At 42.8% G+C, this 25,750-nt stretch overlaps 1 protein-coding gene across 6 annotated transcripts in view; it reads left to right on the top strand.

Annotated features, from left to right (window-relative positions):
• Nucleotides 1-2,641: 2,641 nt before the first annotated feature.
• Nucleotides 2,642-25,750, top strand: part of PSME4 (proteasome activator subunit 4) — a 106,116-nt gene continuing 83,007 nt past the window's right edge. For all 6 annotated transcript variants that reach the window (XR_004669823.3, XM_008976287.5, XM_003822707.6 and 3 more), the window contains exons 1-3: nucleotides 2,642-2,893; nucleotides 24,119-24,259; nucleotides 24,866-24,982. Coding sequence is in view for 5 of the 6 variants with exons in the window: in XM_008976287.5 (XP_008974535.1) it covers nucleotides 2,652-2,893; nucleotides 24,119-24,259; nucleotides 24,866-24,982 (500 nt within the window). In the remaining variant the exon portion in view is untranslated. The remainder of the gene's footprint in view (nucleotides 2,894-24,118; nucleotides 24,260-24,865; nucleotides 24,983-25,750) is intronic.

The raw sequence follows: 25,750 nt of genomic DNA on the forward strand, positions 1-25,750 counted from the left end.
GGATCTTCAGTTGCTTCAGGCCATCTGGATGTATACATGCAGGTCACTGGGGATATGATGGCTTTGCTTGGGCTCAGAGGCCTGACACTCATCTCTTTCCGGCTCTCCCTACCCCATTATTTTTTAAAAGGTTGTCCATATTTGCTGCCTCTATTTATTCACTTCCCATTTGTCCTTTGTCACCGTAATCAGATTTCTATTCTACACTCCAACAACACTGTTCTTATGCGCTTTATCAATAAACTATCCAGTAAACCCTTTCAGGTTTCACTTCATTTGACCTGTTAGCTACCTAAGGTAGGATTGTTCACTTCTCCATGAGACACCCAGTTTCCTAGAACTCCTCCTCTCTCTGCTTTTTGTGAATATTCTTTGTGGCCTACCTTCCTTTTCTCTGTCTGTCCTTAAACGTGGGGCTCCTCAGAGATTTGTGAAGGGCCCTATTTTTTCATACTGTATATTTCCTTTCCTCCTGTCGTCCATCTATACGCTAATCTGCATCTCAGTTTAGATCACCCTCCTGATACATATGTCAACATACCCATCCCATAGGCATTCTGCCTCCCAAGCTGTTTCTGCTGTGTTCTTTATCTCAGTGAAGGACTTCACCTATCTACCCAGCGTCATCTTGTCTCTTTCCTTTTTAATTTTTCACTTTCAGTCAACTACTAAGCCCAAGCCATTCTGCTGAAGTAGCTCTCAATTTCAACTGACATCCAGGCCATGATTATGTCACACCTTAAAGGGTCCTCCAGTTCCCAATCTTGTCAGTTCCAACCAATTTTCCAGACGAAGCCAGAGTGATTCTTTTTTTTTTTTTTTTTTTTTGAGACGGAGTCTCGCTCTGCCACCCAGGCTGGAGTGCTGTGGCACGATCTCGGCTCACTGCAAGCTCCATCTCCCGGATTCACGCCATTCTCCTGCCTCAGCCTCCCGAGTAGCTGGGACTACAGGCGCCCGCCACCATGCCCCGCTAATTTTTTTTGTATTTTTAGTAGAGACGGGGTTTCACCATGTTAGCCAGGATAGTCTCCATCTCCTGACCCCGTGATCCACCCGCCTCGGCCTCCCAAAGTGCTGGGATTACAGGCGTGAGCCACCACGCGCCTGGCCTTTTTATTTTTTGAGACGGAGTTTCGCTCTTGTTGCCCAGGCTGGAGTGCCCTGGCGCGATCTTGGCTCACTGCAACCTCCGCCTTCCGGTTTCAAGCGATTCTCCTGCCTCAGCCTCCCGAGTAGTTGGGATTACAGGCGTCCGCCACCACGCCCGGCTAACTTTTTTGTATTTTTAGTAGAGACGGGGTTTCACCATGTTGGCCAGACTGGTCTCGAACTCCTGACCTCGTGATCCGCCCGCCTCGGCCTCCCAAAGTGCTGGGATTACAGGCGTGAGCCACTGCGCCCGGCCGCCAGAGTGATTCTTAAAAAATGTAAATTATATCATCCCACTGCTATGCTTAAAATCTTTTGGAAGTTTGTCTCTAGGATAAAGCTCTGAATTCCTTAGGATTTCCTTCTCAGTCTCATTTCTCCGTACCCTCTCTTACGCTATTTTGAACTTTGAATTTTTAGAATACATGCTTGCAGCCTCAGAGCTGTTCTCTCAGCTGAAATACGTGTCCTCCTCCCTCCTTTTTCTAACCAACTTTGCACTCAACCTTCATAGCTTAAATTGAGTATCACTTCTAGGAAAATGACACCCTCTCAAACCCCCTAGTTTCAACTTCTTTGTAGAGTTCCTAAGGATTCCTGTACTTATCTAGCAATTAAGAGCATTATCTTGTAATTCACGTCTTTATCTCTGCTAGACTAAGTCCTTGGGAGGGCGGAAACCAGGTTAAAGTTTCTATCTCAATAGCCTAAACTGAGCGCCTTACACACAAAACAGCTGTTCAAATAGCATTTGTTAAGCGAGTAACTATTTTCTTCTTTGGAATGATGGCGGCCAGAATACCAGAAAGATGGGGACTTAAAGGGGACAGAAAAATTAAATCTATAAGGAACAAGCGGGATGGAGTAAATAAATCTATAAGGAGCAAGTGGGTACGTAGGCTTTTCCATAAACCCCTCTAACCCAGAAGCCGGGGCTGCTCAGCTAGGGGGACCAGGCCAACCTGGCTGCCGCCTGTCGTGGCGACTGGGACTCCAGTGGGCTGCCGCCTGGAGTGCGCGACCCCCGGCGAAGCAGGACAATAGCTTCGAATTCGGCCTCGTGTTTCCGGTGAGGCAGCCTCGCGCTGGGCCGGTGAGGCCCGGGGTGGGGGCTCCGAGCCGGGCCCACGGCGAAAAAGGGGCAGCCCGTCGGGCTCCAGCTGCCGCCACCACCGCCTCCCCCGACGCCGTCGCTCCGCCCCGCCCCGCCCCGGAAGTGACTTGAGGCCGGTCCGGAACCTCTGGGCCCGGCGGCTGCAGCGTCACCAGCAGAGCCGGTGCGGGGCGGGCAGAGCGGCCGCTGCCGCCGCCAACGAACTGGGAACCGCGTGGGGCCCAGCAGCACGCCGGCCAGGGAAGGGGGCCTAGCGATCGGTCCGAGGGCGACGGGCCGCCAGCGGCCGCAGGGCGACGAAGACGCGGAGGAGGCGGAGCCCGGAGAGGGGTGGGGGCCGGGGAGGGTTAGGGTGGGAGGGGGTGGGGGGGGTGTCCCTGGGCTCATGGAGCCGGCCGAGCGGGCGGGAGTCGGAGAGCCCCCGGAGCCGGGCGGGCGTCCCGAGCCGGGCCCGCGGGGCTTCGTCCCGCAGAAGGAGATCGTCTACAACAAGCTGCTGCCCTACGCGGAGCGGCTAGACGCCGAGTCCGACTTGCAGCTGGCCCAGATCAAATGCAACCTGGGCCGGGCCGTGCAGCTCCAAGAGCTGTGGCCCGGGGGCCTCTTCTGGACCAGGAAACTCTCCACGTAAGTGTGCCCGGGCCTGCGGGCCGGGCCGGGGGGAAAGGCTCAGTGAGAGGTGTCGGGGATGGTTGCTCTTTGTCCAGAGGGCTGGACCCTTAGCTCTGTCCTCGCTGGAGCTGTCCCCGAGCGGTGATCCCAGGGTCGTGACAGAGCCTGTGAAGCACTCAAGCCGTCCTCCCTGCCACTTTCCTACGGGACTTCCCGGGTCTTTACCATCCCTATACGTCCTCCGCATCTGCTTCTCCCGAAGTGTTCGGGTTGTTGTCTTCCCACCTGGAGGGCCCTGGGGAGCCCAAGGGCCCCGGCCCCGAGGGAGAGAGGTGAGCCTTTCTCAAGGGTCCTCCGTGGACGTTTGCGCATGGGAGAGGCGGGGCAAAGAGAATTTGTCTTTGGGGGAGTTCCTTGACTTGTCTCCCTGCTTCCTCCGGTTCTTCCTTCCCCGACGATCCCCGCCTCTTCGCATCTCCGTTGGCGTCTAGTAACTTTCTGAATGGAGAGAAGACCATAGGGAAACTTACGGGTTTTGCTTTTTGGGGGCCCTCTCAGACCTGGCGGAGTTGATCGAGAAGGGTCGTTTAAAGTCAGACCTCATTCTTGAGCTTAACGTCTTATGTGGACAGTGTTGTTTAAGATCTTAAGGATTGTGTGTTGCTCCTGTTGTGACATTTCTTTTGGAGAGACATTTAAGATACTGAGGAAAGTAGGGAAGAGCACTGTCAGGATGTCTAGGGCGATATTAGTATCAGGCTTGTGTTAATTTTTTGAGTTACTCAGATTAAGAGATTACCTAAATCAGTTTCAGGAGTTCTGTTTGTAAACTAGCTTCAAACTATAGTGTCATTGAAATTAGAAAAAAAAAAAAAAAAAAGGAGTGAAAATACAGTGGGGGGAAAAAGGTTACATTTACTTGCTGGATGGGCATCTTTACTGTGTCCGAAGAGCTTTTTAAGAAAGAATTTTGCTGTATCTTGTTTGGTTAACTGTACATAAAATCTAGTAACATGGTATGTTCACGCATGTGGGTATGGACGGGTGAACACACAAGACATAACTCACTCATTCAGTGTTTACCCAAAGCTGCTGATTGAACTGAGTGATGACTCAGGGTTTTGTAATAGTTTTGTGTATATTCACTGGATGATTCTCATCTGCCAATTATTAAGGGGCCTCTGACAAATTTCTCATTTCCACTTGAGGGGTGGGTGGGACCTTTTTAATTAAAAAGAAGCAAAACTAAAACATGTAATTTGCCCTCTTCAGAGAGTGATCATAAAATGTCAAGGTTAACAGCTCTCCCCTTGACTAGAGTATAATGAAGTTTTTCGTGTTAGGATCCTTAGGAGAATGGAGGTGAGGGGCGGCAGAAGCAGGAATGCAACAGGGAGAACCACGTTTAGTCAAAAAAGAATATTTTATAAATAGTTACAATCCAAATGCTTTTTCAAGTGAGACTCCTAGGTTTTTGTGTTACTCAGGCACAGTAAAAATAGTCACTTTGTTACAGTAATTCCCCATTTTAATCACTTGGATTAGACTTGCCAGAGAATACCTACCATTTTTGGGGACGCAAACAGCTTTTTTTAGTGTGCATTATATAAATATGCCATGGTGCGAAGGCATATCTGCTTTGGATTTATAAACCTAGAATCTACCAAGGCATAGTTAAGCATTGTTTTCTGAAGTATTTACTGTTAACAAGTTTGGTAAATTAGCACTCCGAGTTTTGTTATTGTTTCGGCTTATTAGATAAAAGTTTGTACCTAGAAAGGGCTAAAAATAACAATGGAGCTAATGTTTGGTGTTTAGGGCTGGATTGCAGATAGCTGATGGCTTAATACCCATGAACCCATAACCATTTATAGCTAAATAACCAGCAAGAAATGCTACCGGGTAGAATTTTATATTGGAATAGTGGTTAGATGCTGGAAACTGATTCTTGGTATTGCACTATGAGACATTTTGCATGCGGTGGGACATGTTGTGATCTTGGGTGTGTTTTTTTCCTAAGTCATGTTAAGGTGACCTGTTTATAGTTGTGCTTGTTGTTTTTTAAGCCTTCTGTGTTGCATAAGTGAACATCTGAATAATGCCAAAACGTGTGACGAAAGCTGAGTGGTGATCATATTTAGTACTTTGTAGAATAGAAAGTGGTAATGAAAAGAAAATCTAGTTTCTCCCACTAGCTCTGAGACTGTGGGAAAGTTACTTAATCATGTGTTTCAGTATGCTTGTGCGTGAAATGAGGGAATTGGACTAAATAATTCTTTTTTTTTTTTTTTTTTTTGAGGTGGAGTCTTGCTTTGTTGCCCAGGCTGGAGTGCAGTGGCAGGATCTTGGCTCACTGCAATCCCTGCCTTTCGGGTTCAAGCAATTCTCCTGCCTCAGCCTCCCAAGTAGGTAGGATTATAGGCGAGTGCCACCATGCCTGGCTACTTTTTTTGTATTTTTAGTAGAGACAGGGTTTCACCATGTTGGTCAGGCTGGTCTTGAACTCCTGACCTCAAGCAATCTGCCCACCTCGGCCTCCCAAGGTGCTGGGATTACATGTGTGAGCCACCGCACCCGGCCTGGACTAAATTCTTGAGAAGCATTTCTACTCTGGTATTCTGCAGTTTTATTTTTTTAATCCTGTGAAGCTTCACATCAGTCATTGTGTGTATCTTTCTACAAGAACTGTTTGAATAATTTGTAAAATACTGGAAACAGTTGCATAGATCAAGTACATTCCTAAAGACCAAAGTGTAAATGCAGTTGAGAGTTACTGGGACTATCTTGCTGATCAGAAATGTGCACCCCTAATCTAGACATCAGAGGTGTGTTTGGGACCAAGTTCTGGTTTGGAAGGTTCTCAGGCTTTACATTTGGTCCCTCTTTTTGACTTTTTTTTTTTTTTTTTTTTGAGACAATCTCACTCTGTTGCCCAGACACAAGATAGTGCAGTGGCACTATCTTGGCTCACTGCAACCTCCACCTCCACCTCCACCTCCCCGGTTCAAACGATTCTCCTGCCTCAGCCTCCTGAGTAGCTGGGATTACAGTTGTGCGCTGCCACGCCTGGCTAATTTTTGTATTTTTAGTAGAGACAGGGTTTCACCATTTTGGCAAGGCTGGTCTCGAACCCAGGTGATCTGTGTGCCTCGGCCTCCCAAAGTGCGGGATTACAGGCTGAGCCACCGCCCCAGCCTTCTTTTTGACTTTTTTCTTCATTTTTAGTAGTTTAGTCCATTTAGAAACTTGCAGGTCTATTTAACATCTCTGAAGAAAGGTTATTTCTATATTTTTAAATACTTGGCCATGTGATAGAGGCTTTCCTGTACAGACAATTTAAAGTACTAGAACTGTCTGGTCAAGAGAGGTTGTGTGATGTAACACATCACAAGGGAAATTTTTAATAAGGGAAGAAACAAATCAGAGAAGTTGAAACAAATTAGAGAAAGTAGGAACAAATTAATGGTCTTTGGACAATGGCAGACAGCTCATGGACACTGTGAGTGAAATATTGGTAGATAACTTGTATGGCCCATGTAGAGAATGAAGGGAGTTGAAGAAAGGTATTCTTAAAACTTGATTTTGTTATGCCTGTAATCCCAGCACTTTGGGAGGCCGAGGCAGACGGATCATGAGGTCAGGAGTTCGAGACCAGCCTGACCAACATGGTGAAACCCCATCTCTACTAAAATTAAGAAAATTAGCCTGGCATGGTGGTGCACGCCTTTAATCCCAGCTACTCAGGAGGCTGAGGCAGGAGAATCGCTTGAATCTGGGAGGTGGAGGTTGCAGTGAGCCAAGCGCCACTCTAGCCTGGGCAAAAGAGCGAGACTCCATCTTAAAAACAACAACAAAGAAAAAAACCCCAAAAAACTTGATTTTGCCCTCTTGCCTTTCTGGACCTTTCATGAGGGGCTGCGGGTGCTCGTTAGAACACCTCAGGTTATCTGTACGTGAGGTGTATCTGGCCTTGCCTCCCACATTATTATCTTTTTTTTTTTTTTGGAGACAGAGTAGCTGGGATTATAGGCATGTGCCACGACGCCTGGCTAATTTTTTTGTATTTTTAGTAGAGACAGGGTTTCACCATGTTGGCCAGGCCAGTCTCAAACTCTTGATCTCAAATGATCTGGCCACTCCGGCCTCCCAGAGTGTTCGGATTATGGGCGTGAGCCACCGTGGCCTGCCTAACATTATTATCCTGGCAAGATTTTAGATTATTAGTGGTTTTTCAAACTTTAAATTTAGTAGTGGAGTGTTTTATTTTTTATTTTTATATTTTTTGAGACAGAGTCTCGCTCTGTCATCCAGGCTGGAGTGCAGTGGCACAATGTCGGCTCACTGCAGCCTCCGCCTCCCAGGTTCAAGCAACCCTCATGTCTCTGCCTCCAAGTAGCTGGGATTACAGGTGAGTACCACCACACTTGACCAATATTTGTATTTTTATTAGAGAGGGGGTTTTGCCATGTTGCCCAGGCTGTCTCGAACTCCTGGCCCCAAATGATCCACGCGAGATCTCGGCCTCCCAAAGTGCTGCGATTACAGGCGTGAGTCACCGTGTAGTGCCAGTAGTGGAGTGTTAAAAAACCAAATTTTGGCTGGGCGCGGTGGCTCACGCCTGTAATCCCAGTACTTTGGGAGGCTGAAGCGGGTGGATCACAAGGTCAGGAGTTCGAGACCAGCCTCACCAACATGGTGAAACCCCGTCTCTGCTGAAAATACAAAAAAAAGTTAGCCGGGCATGATGACGGGTGCCTGTAGTCCCAGCTACTCGGGGGGCTGAGGCAGGAGAATTGCTTGAACCCGGAAGGCAGAGGCTGGCTGCAGTGAGCTGCGATTGCACCATTGCACTCCAGCCTGGGCGACAGAGCGAGATTCTGACTCAAAAAAAAAAAAACAAAAAAACACACAACCAAAATTTTAAACTTGAAATTGGATTCCTCAGGCAAATTAAAACCCCACTCATTAAAAAAAAAAAATACTTCCTTGATAATAGAACTCTTGAAACCTCCTCAGGGCTCCACAACATACTGCTGGAAAAATCACTTGGATGCGCTGGGTGTGGCGGCTCACGCCTGTAATCCCTGCACTTTGGGAGGCTGAGATTACTTGAGGTCAGGAGTTCCTTGGCCAACGTGGTGAAACCCTGTCTCTACTAAAAATACAAAATTTAGGCTGTTATGGTGGCACTCGCCTATAGACTGAGGCAGAAGAATCGCTTGAACCTGGGAGGCAGAGGCTACAGTGAGCCGAGATCACGCCACTGCACTCCAGGCTAGGCGACAGAGGGAGACTCTTGTCTTACCAAAAAAAAAAAATCACTTGGCCTTTCTAGTTCTTTGTTCCTTTTAAACTGGTAAACTGGTCTGGAGGAAAGGGCGGGAAAAGGATGGAGAATAAGCGAATGGATTACTGTTTCCTACAACTTATCCCATCCATGATTCGTGTGTGTGTGTGTGTCTGTGTGTGTGTGTGTTTAAACAGAATTTTGATTTTAGTGAAGTATGTGGGTTTGGTGTAAGATGAAGCAAATTTAGATCCCTTGTTTGCTACAGTGACATGTTTTGTATTGTTTTATGATTAAGTGACTATATTATAATGTGAAGTCATTTTAATTGCTAATTAAAACTGTGGCACCCTTTAGAATTGAAAGTACAGTTGTTTTATTATTACAAATATTATGCAGCCTTCGTGGATTGATTATCCCAGTTGAAACCACATAATGTATTTGATTAGATTATGTAACCACCAGAAACTTAAGTGTAGTCAAGGTATGAGTTATCTAATACACAAACCTTCTCTTGTGGAAAGTAATAAGTGGCCACAGGAGCACCCACATTCATATCATCCCCGTGTTGGGAAAGAAAGGAAATGCTAACTGCTGAATCTGCATTGTCTGGTATGAGGCACCTAAGAGTATCTAATGTTTGAGTATTGAAATTGAAGTACACAATAAATGCAAGTGGTTTTATTTGTAAATGAATCTTGAAATCTTGACAAATTACCAAACTCATCAGTGAGAACCAGTTAGAGAGAGTGATAGAAGAGGTTTGTCTTTGTTGTTAAGTGATCATTCAAAATGGGAACCAAAATTTCTTTGTAGTGAGAAAGTTGATTTTCCATAAGGGGAAAAAAAAGGAACTGATTTTGGAGAACATGAATTTCTTTGATAAAGTTGTATAATGTAATAGCACAATAAGACATATTTCATATTTGATTTTTTCAAAAATTTTATTTCTGAGAGCAATTTTAGGTTCACAGCAAAATTGAATGGAAAGTATAGAGTTCCTGTATACCCTCTGTCTCTACACATGCATACATTTGATTTTTCATGATGCTGTCACAGATATACTTTTTTTTCAAAAATATTTGAGGCCCTTACTGTTTTCCAGAGATCTCTCAGTAATTTCTTGAAAACAGCTTGTCGTTTTCTTTTCACTAGTTAATTGGCTATTTCTTCCTGAACATCACTGGCCAATGAGTTTCTGATTTGAAGTTTTCTAATATTTAAACTCTTTTCATTACATATTTTTTATTATGAAAAATATCAAATATTCAAAAGACAATATAATGAACCTCATCACCTATCTTCACTTAATTAACTCATGGCCAGTTATGTTCTTTTCATCATCCCCTTTCCCCATTGTTTTTGAAATATATTATTTATTCATGTTTCCAGTATATATCTTCAAAGGAAAAGGAATTTTTTTAAAAAAGCAATACCAATACTATTATAAAACCTAAAAAAATTAACATCTATTATCACTTTGATCAATCTCATAAGGTTCTGCTTCTTTGCCAAATTTGTGATTTTACTTCTGAGTTTCCATTTCATTTGCATTTTTTTCCCTAAGGTTTACTGTAATCAAATCTCATGGACAGAGATCAAGAAAATAGCTCATTAATGAACATTTTCACATTATGACATCTTTCATTTCTGCCTTTTACCTTTGAAGACTTAGACTCAATCCTGGGGTAACAAGTATTCTCTTAAGTTACCTTCATTTAAAAAATGAAGACACAAGAGGTTTATAGGTTAGTGTACAGTCATGGGTTAATACAGTGTAGTAGAGGCAGACATCAGTCTTCTTTGAACACAATTTTTTGAGTGCATTGCGTGGGCTGGGCACTGGTTTTGGCGTTTGGGATGTATCAGCGCAAGTTTTCTGCCCTCTGGAAGTTTCAGTGCGCTCTTTCTTTTTTGTGTGTTTTTTTTTTTGAAGAGATAGTCTTGGTCTGTTACCCAGGCTGGAATCATAGGGAGTGCAATCATACCTCCCTGTTTTAACCTTGAGCTCCTGGCCTTGAGCGATCCTCCCATCTCAGGCTCCTGGTTAGCTTGGACTACAGACATATACCACCATGCCAAGCTAATTTTTAAAGTTTTTCTTGAGACAGAGTCTCACTATGTTGCTCAGGCTGGCCTTGAACTCTTGGGCTCAAGTGATCCTCCACCTTGGCCTCCTGAAAGTGTTGGGAAAGTGTTGGGATTACATGCGTGAGCCACTGCATATGGTATGTGTGCTTTTTTTTTTTTTTTTGACACTGAGTCTCGCTCTGTTACCCAGGCTGGAGTGCAGTGGCGCGATCTCGGCTCACTGCAGCCTCCACTTCCTGGGTTCAAGTGATTCTCCTTTTTCAGCCTCCTGCGTAGCTGGGACTACAGGTGCAGCCACCATGCCTGGCGAATTTTTCTGTTTTTAATAGAGATGGGGTTTCACCATATTGGCCAGGATGGTCTCAATCTCCAGACCTCATGATCCGCCTGCCTCAGCCTCCCAAAGTGCTGGGATTACAGGCGTGAGCCACCGTGCCCAGCTGTGTGCTTTATTCAGTGCACATTTTTGTTCATTTAGGACAGACTAGGCCAGGTGGTAACTTCATCAAAAAAATTGAAGAAAATAGGAATTCTGAATGTATTATTTGAAAAGAAAGTCTCATTCTGACCACTGTGTTTTAATGCCTTACTTTGAGGCACTAAGAAAGGCAGTTAGAAAAAAGAAATGTACCATTTGATGTTCTGAGATCTGAATGTCACTTAAGAATGGTTTTCCCAAGTGTTCTTTCTGCAGTGTTGTAAAATAAAATTGTATTTGAAATACCTGTTGTTAATTGAAGTGGAGGCAAATTTTTACTGTTTTTTTTTTTTTGGCAAGCTTGTAAATAAGCATATAAGTATATAACTTCTAAGAACTGTTTTTCTTATGGAACCTGGGAATTAACTTTTTTCTGCTAAATGAGACTTATTTTTAGAGAATCCCTTTCGCCCCTGTAAAAAGTAGAGGTTCCTCTTCAAAGACTTTCCTCCCCATCTAATTAGGAATAAATAGTAACTTCTCTTACAAGCAAAATTTATTCAAAGACCCTTGCAAACATTCTTAAATATCTGCTAGCCATAGTAAACAAATCAGTGTACTTTATGTTCTTAGCTCCCACAATTTAGCCTAAATATTTGCTGTGGCATGCTTATACTGGTCCAAGCAAGCATTAGGTCATAGCCTGTTCCTCTTCCTTATTTGAAGGTGTTTTTATCTTTCTCAGCATTCCACAAGTTACTTCCTCCTTCCTTTGTTCTCTGCCTTTGCCTCTTTTAAAAAGTTCTAAGTTGCTAGCCAATTGGGACAAATACAGAATGTGAGGTCCCGTTCTAGCAAGTGGAAACCGGACACAACAGTAGGGTGGACGCGTCGGGTTATAAATGACCCTGTCTTCTTTGTTGGGTGTACTCTCCTGGCAAAACTGCTGGCGAGTGTACCCTTTCTGCAGAAAGTATAAAAATGGCCTTGCTGAGGAAATTAAATTTATGTTGAAGTGCTGTTTCTTTACAGCAATGGGGAACGAGCATTTCAAACATCCCCCTTCCCCCCCTTATTTTTAGACAGTCTTGCTCTGTCGCCCAGGTTGGAGTGCAGTGGCGCTGTCACAGCTCACTGCAAACTCAACCTCCCAGGCTCAAGCGATCTTCCCATCTCAGCCTCTGGAGTAGCTGGGACCACGGGCATGTACCAGCACACCCAGCTAGGTTTTTATTATTTTATTTTTATTTTTGTAGAGACAGGGTCTCACTATGTTGCCACGGCTGGTCGCAAACTCCTGGGCTCAAATCTTCCTGCCTCGCCCTCCCAAAGTGCTGGGATTACAGGCATAAGCCACTGCACCTAGCGCCTCTTCCCTCCTTTTCAAATACAAAAATCCTAATCTATGTTTCTGTCTAACCTTTGTAGAAAATTATATCAAAATCTCATTCTATATGAACACCAAACTGAGAGCATGGTAGTAAAAACGGTAAGCAAACAACAACAGCAACAGAAAACCCCTACATTCATTGAGACCTCTATTGGAATGTTAAAAGCAGCACATACTATAAATATTCCCATTTGGAACCTTGAGGTTGACTACTTCTGTATTTGGTTTACACTTAACATTTCTTCTCTCTCTTTCTTTGAGACTGAGTCTTGCTCTGTCACCCAGGCTGGAGTGCAATTGTACCATCTTGCCTCACTGCAACCTCTGCCTCCCAGGTTCAAGCGATTCTCCTGCCTCAGCCTCCTGGGTAGCTAGGATTACAGGCATGCGCCACCATGCGCAGCTAGTTTTGTACTTTTAGTAGAGACTGGGTTTCTCCATGTTGGTCAGGCTGGTCTCGAACTCCTCACCTCACGTGATCCGCCTGCCTTGGCCTCCCAGAGTGCTGGGATTACAGGTATGAGCCACCGCGCCTGGCCAGTCCAGTGATTTTCAAACCAGGTGATACATCTGTGGAACATAAAAAATATTCAAAAGCAACTGGTACCCAGAGCCCCACTGAAGAACCGTTAAGTTATAGCATCTTTCATGTACATTTATCAGTCTGTCACCATAGCCTTGTGAAGAAAGCCAGATTTTCTGGAGATTAAATGACTTCCCCAAGGGACTGACAGAGCAGTTTGAGTTCTTAACAAACTTGTAGAACCATGCTGTTCCTGCTTACTTGGCTACTGGTTGAAATCAATAAATGTTATATCCAGAGTTGATTATGTTGATAGTTGCAAAGCAAACTAGAATAGAAACATACAACATTTTATTCTGTTAGTTATTTCTCCTTGCCACAGAAATATGCATTCTTGATCTGCTCCTCTAGCTAGAGCTGTCTCCTGTGCCTTTTTTTTTTTTTTGAGATGGAGTCTCGCTCTGTTGCCCAGGCTGGAGTACAGTGGCCTGATGTTGGCTCACTGCAACCTCCGCCTCCCAGGTTCAAGTGATCCTCCCACCTCAGCCTCCCAAGAAGCCAGGATTACAGGCGCCCGCCACCATGCCTGGCTGATTTTTGTATTTTTAGTAGAGATGGGTTTCGCCATGTTGGCCAGGCTGGTCTGGATCTCCTGACTTCAAGTGATCCACCTGCCTCAGCCTCCCAAAGTGCTGAGATTACGGGTGTGAGCCACCATGCCTGGCTTCCTATGACTCTTAATTCTGCAGATGGTCAGATTATTTTGACCTCAAGTTGCCTCTTCAGGGTATAACTTAAGTGATGACAGCTTTCTAAACTTTCAAAGTCAATGACCACTTAATATATGATGAAAATTGGGCTAAAAAAATCAATCCACAAAAATCTGTTAATGCTTTATTTTATTTCACTTTTACATGTTTCGTCTTCCAGGTACTTGGAATCTCATATCTGACTGTCTTATTTGATTGCGAATTGTTGGCCCAAAGGAACTGTTTGAGTCATTATTGTCTTGTATGTGTTGTTTGCTCTAGAAATGCTTTTTGAATATACAGGTAATTGAAAATAGGGGAGGTGAGTTTATGAAAAAACCTTTCCTCTTATTTGTTCACTCAGTGTTTCTGGCAGTGAGAAGCTTTATCTACATTTTTAATATTATATGTAATGATGAAGGACTTAGTCTTGGAATAAAATCACAGTAATTTGTTCCTGATCCCTTAGTTTTCTCTGCTACTTTTACCTCTCTTTTTTGTTATTTCTATATGGTGAAACCCTGGAAAGAGAAGGAAAAGACTGGAACTGATATAGCTATGGTGAAGTGTTTATTTTGGGTGGGCAGGAGTTGAAGTTACTGCCTGAAATTAATTCAGGGGGTTGTTCAGAGATCTCATGGGTCATGGTAGTTTTCCTTGCTGTAAAATATTTGTCATTTAGCCCTAGCTGTCAGGGATTAAGCAGCTTTTTTTCCCCCCTCTTTTTTTTGAGACAGAGTCTCGCTCTGTCACTTAGGCTGTAGTACAGTGGCATGGTCTCAGCTCACTGCAACCTCTGCCTCCTGGGTTCCAGCGATTCTCCTGCCTCAGCCTCCCAAATAGCTGGGACTACAGGTGCACACCACCTGTACATACAAAATAATTAATAAATAAAAAATACAATAATCAGTAAAAAATACAAAATAATTTTTGTATTTTTAGTCAAGATAGGGTTTTGCCATGTTGCCCAGGCTGGCTTCAAACTCCTGGGCTGAAGCAGTCCACCTGCCCTGGCTTCCCAAAGTGCTAGGATTATAAGGTATGAGCCACCACGCCCAGCTCTTAAGTGGCATTTTAAAAAGTCCTTATTTCTCGCCATTTCTTTAAATATTTTACATTTTAGTAAAGTTTTAACATGTAATTCCTGCATATTTCTCTTGGAGAAATTTTCAATTAATCTTTTTGTTGGTAATGGAACAATCTTCCGTCAACACTGTTACTTTTTATCTGGATGCTATACAGGAAGGCTCCTGACTTTTTTTTTTTTTTTTTAAATATGTATTCAGTAGATTTTAAAGTTTAGTCTAAAAGTGTTTTTTTTTAAGTTGTTTCAGATGTTTTAGGTATAATCATAGCATTGACACCATACTTTTAGTTCCACCTTACCTGAAATAATTACCCTAATTTTTGTTACCTATTCTTTTGATCTAGATTCAGAATAATGCTGAATCATAATGGTAAGAATAGTCATTATTGTCCTGAATCTGACTTTAAAGGAAGCGCCTCTTGGGAGAGGAATGCCTTAAAGTCTGATATTGACTGTTTAATTAAGACTCGTGTGTGTTTTCTAATGGATTTGGTTTCTCTTGGTTATAATCCCATTAGTATTTTCTGATTTACACTGTATCATAATCAGATTGGACAGAATGATGTCTATGTGTTAAAAATAAGTGAGGTTTTTTTTGTGGCTTAGTTTATGACAAGTTTTTGTTTTTTTGTTTTTTGTTTTTTTTTGAGATGGAGTCTCACTCTGTGGCCCAGCCTGGAGTGTAGCGGCGCTATCTCAGCTCACTGCAATCTCCACCTCCTGGGTTTAAGCAGTTCTCCCACCTCAGCCTCCCGAGTAGCTGGGATTACAGGTGCACGCCACCATGCCCGGCTAATTTTTTTTTTTTTTTTTTTTGACAGAGTCTTTCTCTGTCGCCCAGGCTGGATTGCAGTGGCGCGATCTTGCCTCACTGCAACCTCTGCCTCCCTAGTTCAAGCAATTCTCCTGGCCCAGCCTCCTGAGTAGCTGGGACTACAGGCGTGTGCCACCACGCCCAGCTAATTTTTGTATTTTTAGTAGAGACAGGGTTTCTCTGTGTTGGTCAGGCTGGTCTCAAACTCCTGACCTCAAGTGAGCCACTGCTCCTGGCCAACAGGTTTTTATGTGTGTTCCACAGGAGATTGAAAAGTGAACATAGTTTTTGTAAGCTCAAAGTGTTCGTATTTGTCTCACACAATATTTTGTTACTGTTATTCAGCACATAAAGTTTTGCTTTCTGAAGACTGTGCAATAAGTGGTACTATATACTGTCATCAGGAGATGCATAATGTCTTACTACTTGGTGATATTAGTAGCCATTTTACATCGCTAGGGATTCCAAAATGGTGATACTTAAACATTTTACTCTGCTTATTTGGTGGGAATCTCTAAAGTAAGGGTCTCCATCTCCCAGGCCACGGACTGTTAATCTGCTGTGGCCTGTAAGTAACTGTACTGAGCCGAATTTATAGCCCCTCCCCATTGCTCACATTACTGCCTGAGCTCTGCCTCCTCTCAGATCAGTGGTGGCATTAGATTGTCTTAGGAGCACAATCCCTGTTGTGAACTGCACATGAGAGGGATCTAGGTTGTGTGCTCTTTGTGAGAATCCTGTGCCTGATGATCTGTCACTGTCTCCCATCACCCCCCAATGGGACCATCTAAGTTGCAGGAAAATAAGCTCAGGACTCCCACTGATTCTACATTATGATGAGTTATGTAATTGTTTCATTATATATTACAATTTAATAATAATAGAAATAAAGTGCACAATAAATATAATGCCCTCAAATCATCCCAAAACTACCCCCGCCATCTGTGGAAAAATTGTCTTCCACAGAACCGGTCCTTTCTGTGTGTTAAAATTAAGTGCCAAAAAGTTTGGGGGACCACTGCTCTAAAGAACTTTTCCTCATGAAATGTTGTTTATCCTGAGTGCCTGTAGGAGTGGCAGGGTAAAGCTTAATTGTTCCCCTTCATTTACCAGTTTTTAAGTTAATGACTTGGTTCTCTGGCATTCCTGAAAGATGTGGCCTGTGAGGTTTTGTTTTGTTTTGATATTTTTCATGAACTCAATGGTTTTAAACATATCAGTTGCAATTACCTTGATTCACACCCTTTTCATTTTTGATTGGTGAGAAACCTATTCAAGTTGACTCTTAAGACTTTATTTAAGTAGCCTTTGATAAGGGACATTTAAATTAAGATAATACACAGAAATGCAGAAATATTGATTATCTGATTTTAAACATTGTATTTTACATTAGAACTTTGATATTAATTTTTTCATTGTTAATTCTAATTATAAAAATAATTCCTATTAGCCAGGCATGGTGGTGGGCTCCTGTAATTCCAGCTACTTGGGAGACTGAGGCAGGAGAATCGCTTAAACCTGGGAGGCGGACGTTGCAGTGAGCTGAGATTGGGCCACTGCACTCCAGCTTGGGCAACAGAGAGAGACTCCGTCTCGAAAAATATATAGAATAATAATTCCTGTTTACTTTTTAAAATTATTATTATTTTTATTTTTTGGGACAGTTTTGCTCTTGTCACCCAGGCTGGAGTGCAGTGGCGTGATCTCGGCTCACTACAACCTCCGCCTCCCGGGTTCAAGCGATTCTCCTGCCTCAGCCCCCCGAGTAGCTGGGATTATAGGCACTAACCACCATGCCCTGCTAATTTTTTGTATTTTTAGTAGAGACGGGGTTTCACCATGTTGGCGAGGCTGGTCTCAAACTCCTGACCTCAGGTGATCCTCCTGCTTTGGCCTCCTAAAGTGCTGGGATTATAGTCCTGAGCCACCAGGCCCAGCCTATTTACTTTTAGAAAGTGAAAAAACTGAAAATGTGTTTTGAAAAACACAAAAAAGTTTCTCAGTTTTACCACCCAGAGGTAGGTTTTGTTTTGTTTTGTTTTGTTTTTAATTTTTAAATTTTTTGTAGAGATGTGGTTTTGCTATGTTGCCCAGGCTGGTCTCAAGCTCCTGGGCTCAAGCGATCTCCTGGGCTTAAACCATCTGCCTGTCTCAGTCTCTCAAAGTGCTGGGATTATAGGCGTGAGCCACTGTACCTGGCTCCCAGAGATAATATTTTATGGTATCTACTTTTTTCTTTTTTTGTTTTGTTTTGGTTTTTTTGGGGACTAAGTTCTCACTGTTGCCTAGGTTGGAGTGCAGTGGCACGATCTTGGCACGTTGCAACCTTCGCTTCCCAGGCCCCACCAATCTTCCCACCTCAGCCTCCTGAGTTACTGGGACTACAGACATGCGCTATCACGCCCGGCTAATTTTTGTATATGTTGTAGGCACGAGGTCTCGCAATGTTGCCCAGGCTGGTCTCAAACTCCTGGACTCGAGCAGTCTGCCTGCCGTGGCCTCCGAAAGTGCTTGGATTGCAGACATGAGCCACTGTGCTGGGCCTGTTTTGTTTCTTTTTCCTTGAATGATTATGTATTTTTATTTAGTTATATATATTTGTTTTGAGCCTTGCTTTATAAATATTATATTCCATTCCATATTCTACTAAAGGTTATTTGAAAACACAATTTTAAGTGACTGCATTATAGTCTAAAGCATGGGTGTCTAATCTTTTAGCCTCCCTGGGCCACATTGGAAGAATTGTCTTGGGCCACACATAAAATATACTAACGCTAATGATAGCTGATAAGCTTTAAAAAATTGCAGAAAACCTAAATGTTTTAAGAAAGTTATGCATTTGTGTTGGGCCACATTCAAAACAATCCTGGGCCATCGGTTGGACAAGCTTAGACTAAAGGAATAAGCCACACTTTAACAAGCCATTCTCATACTAGACTTATAGATTTTTTTCAGGAAATTTTGGAAATTACATATGTGTATTTGGCCTTTTAAAAATTTTTTATTTTTGGAGAGTCAGGGTCTTGCTCTGTTACCCAGGCTGAAATGCAGTGGCAAGATCATGGCTCACTGCAACCTCAACCTCCCAGACTCAGATGCTCCTCGTGTTTCAGCCTCCCAAGTAGCTGGGACTACAGGCACGTGCCATCACACCTGGCGATTTTTTTTATAGAGACGGGGTCTCCCTGTGTTACCCAGGCTAGTCTTGAATTCCTGTCCTCAAGTGATCTTTCCTCCTCAACTTCCCAGAGTGCTAGGATTATAGACATGAGCCACAGTGTCTGGCTCATTTTGGCATTTTGACTTTGATATTCTGAATTATTATTATTATTGTTATTTTTTTTTTTGAGGCAGGTCTCTCTGTTACCGAGGCTGGAGTGCAGTGGCACAATCTTGGGTCACTGCAACCTCCACATCCAGGGTTCAACTGATTCTTCTGCCTCAGCCTCCCGAGTAGCTGGGACTACAGACGCCTGCCACTACGCCCAGCTAATTTTTGTATTTTTTAGAAGAGGTGGAGGTTTTGCCATGTTGGCCAGGCTGATCTTGAACTCCTGACCTCAAGTGATCTGCCTGCCTCGGCCTCCCAAAGTGCTGGGACTACAAGTGTGACTCACTACACCTGGCCTGAATTATTTACTCAAGATAGTATTGCTAGATGAAGGATTTTTATTAATTTGTTATTATTACATTTTTAAATATGTATAATAGAGATGAGGGTCTCACTCTGTTGCCCAGGCTGGTCTTGAACTCCTGGATTCAAGTGATTCTCCTGCTTCTGCCTTCCAAAATGCTGGGATTTCAGGCATGAGCCATGGCACCTAGCCCACTGTCTTTCCTTCTTTCCTTTTTTTTTTTGAAATGGAGTCTCCCTCTGTTGCCCAGGCTGGAGTGCAGCAGCGAGATCTTGGCTCACTGCAACCTCTGCCTCCCGGGTTCACGCGATTCTCCTGCCTCAGACTCCCAAGTAGCTGGGTTTGCAGGCGCGTGCCGCCACACCCGGCTAATTTTTGTATTTTTAGTAGAGATGGGGTTTCACCGTGTTGGTCAGGCTGATCTCCAACTCCTGACCTCGTAATCTGCCTGCCTCGGCCTCCCCAAGTGCTGGGATTACAGGCGTGAGCCACCGCGCCCGGCCAGCCCACTGTCTTTCTTATGATTAAAAATTAAATCATTTGATTAATACACTGTAGGGCTGTGAGGAGGAAGCGGCTGGAAATGCTATTGTATTATCTTTTACTCTTTTTTTTTCTTCCCCTGTGGGAGGATGGAACAAAATGACTTGTTATCCATATATTCTGGATGGTTGAAAGAAATATTCTATATCAATCACGTTCAATCGTGACTATTTACCAGGGTTTTCAGTTATTTTGGGACACCTAATAGTAATCATTAGTCCTAAAACCTAATGTGAAAATTAACTGGAAAGAGGGAATGCACCATCTGTAGATACAGTCTAAAGTAGGGTTTTTGAACTTAAGTGTACAGGAAAGTCAAACCAGAGTAGTCTAAAAAATGAAGATTGGTAGTCTGCACTCTAGCACTCCAGGAATTTTTCATTCACCTTAAAAAAAAAAAAAGACAAACAGCTTTACTGAGATTTCATATTCCTAGGATTTTTGGATCCCAAGAATAATGCATTTTAAAAGTTACCCTGCATAGTTCTTCTTCTTCTTTTTTTTTTTTTAATGGACATGGGGTTTCACCATGTTGCTCAGGTTGGTCTTGAACTCCTGATCTCAATTGATCCTCCTGCCTTCGCCTCCCAAAGTGCTGGGATTACAGGTATACTACGCCCAGCCTTTTTGCCCATTTTTAATTGGATTATGTCTTTTTCTTACTAGTAATTTGGATATGAGTTCTTTGTCAAATATTTGTATTTCTGGGCTTTTTACTTTTAATGGTGTCTTATAGTGACTAGAAGTTATTTATGATAAAGACCAATTTATTAATTTTCTTTTTATAGTTAGAACTTTTGTGCCCTTTTAAAACAAATCTCTTGCACCATATTTTGATAAATGCTGAGATAAGAACCACTTGCTGGTTGGCGAGGAACTGGGGGAAATAGAAGCTTTCTGAGGAGTCCCTCCAGAACCTTTAGATTTGTCAGCAGCCCTAGGCTTTCCAGGAATCCCCCTGTTGGTCTCTTTTTATAGTATTAAAATTTGAGCTTTGTTAATTTTATGTCCCTAACTAATGTTAAATATACCGTTGTCTGTCTACTGCAATGAAAACAATGGGCTGTAGCTAAGTTACTTCAGTGGCTTGGAGCAGGGGCCCCCCAACCCCCAGCCCAGGGACTGGTATGGGTCTGTGGCCTGTTAGGAACCGGGCTGCACAGCAGGAGGTGAGCAGTGGACAGGCGATTGGGCATTACTGCCTGAGGTCCGCCTCCTGTCAGATTAGCCATGATGTTAGATTCTCATAGGAGCTCATATCCTATTGTGAACTGCCCATGCAAGGGATCTAGGTTGTGTACTCCTTATGAGATTCTCCCTGGTACCAAAAAGGTTGGGGACTGCTGGCTTAGAGTACAGTGTTTCTCTAGTTTTTCTGCAGAAGTATCCTAACCACAGGGGAGAATGAATGCATGACTCCAGGGGCATCTGGAATCTTTCTGTTTGTTTGTTTGAGACTGAGTCTCTCTCTGTTGCCCAGGCTGGAGAACTCTAGCAACATCTCGGCTCAGCTGCAACCTCCGCCTCCCACGTTCAAACAATTCTCCTGCCTCAGCCTCCCGAGTAGCTGGGATTAGAGGCACGCACCACCATGCCCAGCTAATTTTTGTATTTTTAGTAGAGACAGGGGTTTCATCATGTTGGCCAGGATGGTCTCCATCTCTTGACCTCGTAATCCGTCTGCCTCGGCCTCCCAAAGTGCTGGGATTACAGGTGTGTAGTAGAGACAAAGTTTCACCATATTGGCCAGGCTGGTGGTCTCGAACTCCTAATCTCACGTGATCTGCCCACCTCGGCCTCCCAAAGTGCTGGGATTACAGGCATGAGCCACCACGCCTGGCTGGTATCTGGAATATTGACAAGGCCTGAAGCAGCCACTGAAAGCAGGGAATTTTTCTTTGATGTCTTGTCTTTATCTTAAAAATGTGTTCCAGTTTTTAGGGAGATGTTTGTTTTCATTTAAAATAAAATTTTAATGATTCTAGCTTTTGCTCCTAAATTGAGAGTGAAATTGAGGGAGGCATCAGAAGGCTGTATCATTATGCTTATTCAACAGCCCAAAATAATAATATATTTGGGTGTAGGATCTTTTGTCTTCACTAATCTACGTGCGTTACCATTTTAGGGTGTTTAAGAAACTTTCATAATAATTATTTTGAGTATCCCTTATTTGAAATTCTGGGACCAGAAATGTTTAGGATTTTGGATTTTTTGAGGTTTTGTAATATCTGCATTATGTTCTTACCGATTGAGCATCTCAAATCCAAAAATTAGAAATTGGAAAACTCCATGAGCATTTCCTTTGAGTGTCATGTTGTTGCTCAAAAAGTTTTGGATTTTGGAGGGTTTCGGATTTTCGGATTAAAGGTATTCAACCTGTACTGGCAGAACCAAAACAAGATCTCACGTCTCATTGCTCCTCCCTCTATATTTGCTGGTCTCATAGTACTAATGTGAGATCATGGGATTATACCTTGAAACGACAGAAAAGAGCTGAATAAATTCAGACCAGCTTGAGAAAATAAAAATGAGTTAATGAAGCAAGAATTTTGAAGAATTTCTGGAAGATAAAAAAGCAGTTATGTGCCCTAACTTTAGAAATTAAATGTAAGTGCTGGGCGCAGTGGCTCACGCCTATAATCCCAGCACTTTGGGAGGCCAAGGCAGGGGGGATCACAAGGTCAGGAGTTTGAGGCCAGCCTGGCCAACATGGTGAAACCCCATCTCTACTAAAATTACAAAAATTAGCCGGGCGTGGTGTTGGGCGCCTGTAATCCCAGCTACTGGGGAGGCTGAGGCAGGAGAATTGCTTGAATCCAGGAGGCAGAGGTTGCAGTGAGCTGAGATCGGGCCAGTGCACTCCAGCCTGGGTGACAGAGCAAGACTGTGTCTTGGGGGGGGAAAAAAAGAAGTTAAATGTAAGTTTTATTTGATCTCAGGTACTGGGGGAGTGTTAAAGATCTTACGAGGAATACTGATGCTCTTTTTCCCGTTGACTTACATATTTAATAAAATGACCCTCCTCCAAGGGTTTTATGATTTTAAGTATACAGTAATTTATTTGGATCAGTTACTTCTGAATTCTTAAATATACTCTGATTTGTTGTTCTTGGGTTTTGGGACACCTTTTTCTTTTCTTTTTTTTTTTTTTTGAGACGGAGTTTCTCTCTTGTTGCCCAGGCTGGAGTGCAACGGCACGCTCTTGGCTCACCGCAACCTCCGCCTCCCAGGTTCAAGCAATTCTCCTGCCTCAGCCTCCCTAGTAGCTGGGATTACAGGCATGTGCCACCACGCCTGGCTAATTTTGTGTTTTTAGTAGAGATGGAGTTTCTCCATGTTGGTCAGGCTGGTCTCAAACTCCTGACCTCAGGTGATCCGCCCACGTCGGCCTCCCAAAGTGCTGGGTTTATAGGCGTGAGCCACTGTGCCTGGCCATTGGGACACCTTTTTCTTAAATTTGCTTAAAGTTAATGCTTTTGATTACATTGTTTATAGTTAGAAATTAAAAATGTAATTTTGGATAAAATATTAAATTATTTTTGGTAGTAACCTAATTGTATTGTAATTATAAGTTAACTGTTAGAAACAAATAGTACAAGTTATGTAACTTGTTTACAATAAGAGAGCAGTGTTTTAATTGGTCATTAGATGTTGATGATAACTCAGTTACCATAAGATACTTATTTGGCAATCTCCTTTTTTTTATTTTGGAAGACAAGATCTCACTCTGTCGCCTAGGCTAGATGGAGCATAGTGGCGCCATCCCAGCTCATTGCCCCCTTGACTTCCTGGGCTCCAGTGATCCTCCCACCTCAGCCCCCGACCCGAGTAACTGGGACCACAGGCACACGCCATCATGCCTGGCTAATATTTTGTATTTGTTGTAGAGACTGGGTTTTGCTATGTTGCCCAGGCTGGTCTTGAACTCCTGGGTTCAAGCGATCCTCCTGCTTTAGCCTCTCAAAGTGCAGGGATTACAGGCATGAACTACTTTGCCTGGCCTGGTTATGTCTCAATTGAAGTACAGAACAATTTTTTACTGCATAATAGTGAGAATAGATATAAAATAGTTAACCATCAAAGACATTTGAAATTGTTACCACACCTATTTTTAAAAATTGTCATTAAAAATAAGTATCAAGTTTATCTTAATTTTTAACTGTACAATACAGTATTGTTAACCATATATACATTGTTGTACAACTTTTTTTATTTTACTTGACTGAAACTATACCCATTGAATAACAGCTCTCCATTCCCTGGTCCTTGCAACCCCTGGCAGCAAGTATTCTACTTTCTGTTTCTAAGAGTTTGATTACTTTGGATACCTACACAGTATTTGTCTTTTGTGACTGGCGTATTTCACTTAACATTCATACATGCTGTAGCTTATGACTGGATTTCCTTCTTTTTTAAGACTGAATCATCCTCATCACTGGTTCTAGCTGAAGTATGATGGGATCATTCTTCCTGGCAAATAAATTCCTGTTTCTATCCAGAAAACCAATAAAAAGTTTTCCATGAAATGTTAAAAAAAAGACAATAATCCATTGTGTTGTATATGCCACATTTTCCTTATCCATTCATCCTTCTGTGGCCATTCAGGTTGCATCTACATCTTGGCTTCTATGGATAATGCTGCATTGAACATGGGTGTGTCATCATACCTATTTTTAAAGGGTATATCTATTTTTCTCTTGCAGATATATTCGACTTTATGGGAGAAAATTTAGCAAAGAAGATCATGTTCTTTTTATTAAGTTATTGTATGAGCTGGTATCAATTCCAAAACTGGAAATCAGCATGATGCAGGGATTTGCCCGCCTTTTGATCAACTTGTTAAAGTAAGTCTTTTTCCAGAGGTTTCTGTTAAGGTTTGTTTGTTTCTTCAGGGTTTTAGGGAATGAGGACTAAGTGTTTTTGGTAAGAAGACCAAGTCTCAAATTGCCAATTTGGAAAATGATTGCAAAAAACATTATCTTAATTTTCATCAAATGTGTCAATTAACCTTTTAGTTAAAATTCCATCTCTTCCATGACGTGGTCTCTTCTCTAGCACCCATTGAACTTCCCCTTTTATAGGTTGTTAAGTCCCTTGAGAAGACAAGACAAAGATCATAGATTCTTTTGTTTACCCTGAAGCATCCAACTCAATGCTGGAAACATTAAATATTCCATAGTGTGGGAAAACATGAAATTCATCCACAATAATGGTGACACAAATTTAAATGCCCTCTTTTATCTGCTGCTCTTTGAGGTTTGAGCAGCAGCAAGAATTGGGTGCATTATTCTTCTTACTACTATGTTCTGCTAGTGAGTGGCCATGGATGGGGAAAGCAAAACCCATGGTGATGAGCAGCAATGTTTAACTGTCCCTGTGTAGTATTTGTGGTATACACACATCGGTGCACATATGCATACATAGGTATTTATTTTATTTTTACTTTTTAGGAAAAAGGAACTTCTTTCAAGAGCTGATTTGGAGTTACCCTGGAGACCACTTTATGACATGGTAGAAAGAATATTATATTCCAAGACAGAGCACCTAGGATTAAATTGGTTTCCTAAGTAAGTATTTCCATTTAAAGCACTTATTTGGGAGTACTTGGGGTTTTTTAGGGGGGTGATCATGATTGAAAAATATTGGGTTGTTTGAAAGAAACAAGCAGATATTTTAATGTGCCTATTTCTGTGTAATTTGACTCCTGAAACAATTCATTGCCCTCTATAAACTGTATCTGAGGCTGCATCTCTCTTGCAGATCATTGACTTCTTGCACCTACATCCTGCCTCTTTGATAGCTAATTTTTGGTTTTATATTTTATTCTGAGTTTATATAATAAAATATCATCTGCCCTTTTTTGGTTAATAGTGATTTCATACTAGACTGACAGGTATCATTTCTGTCCAGTTGTAGTCTAGCTTTAAATTTTCTCAGTTTTAGCACGTTTGGCTTATCATTCTTTTTTTTCTGAGATGGTGTCTCACTCTGTCGCTCAGGCTGGAGTGCAGTGGTGTGATCTCAGCTCACTGCAACCTCCACTTCCTGGGTTCAAGTGATTCGTGTTCCTCAGCCTCCCGAGCAGCTGGGATTACAGGCATGCACCACCATTCCCAGCTAATGTTTGTATTTTTAGTAGAGATGGGGTTTCGCCATGTTGGCCAGGCTGGTCTCGAACTCCTGACCTCAGGTGATCTGCCTGCCTTGGCCTCCCAAAGTCCTGGGATTATAGGCATGAGCCACCACGCCTGGCCTCTTCAGTGTTTTTGTTTGTTTTGTTTTGTTTTGTTTTGAGATGGAGTCTCGCTCTGTCGCCCAGGCTGGAGTGCAGTGGT

The sequence above is a fragment of the Pan paniscus genome, chromosome 12, assembly GCF_029289425.2.
Source record: "Pan paniscus chromosome 12, NHGRI_mPanPan1-v2.0_pri, whole genome shotgun sequence".
Taxonomy (NCBI): domain Eukaryota; kingdom Metazoa; phylum Chordata; class Mammalia; order Primates; family Hominidae; genus Pan; species Pan paniscus.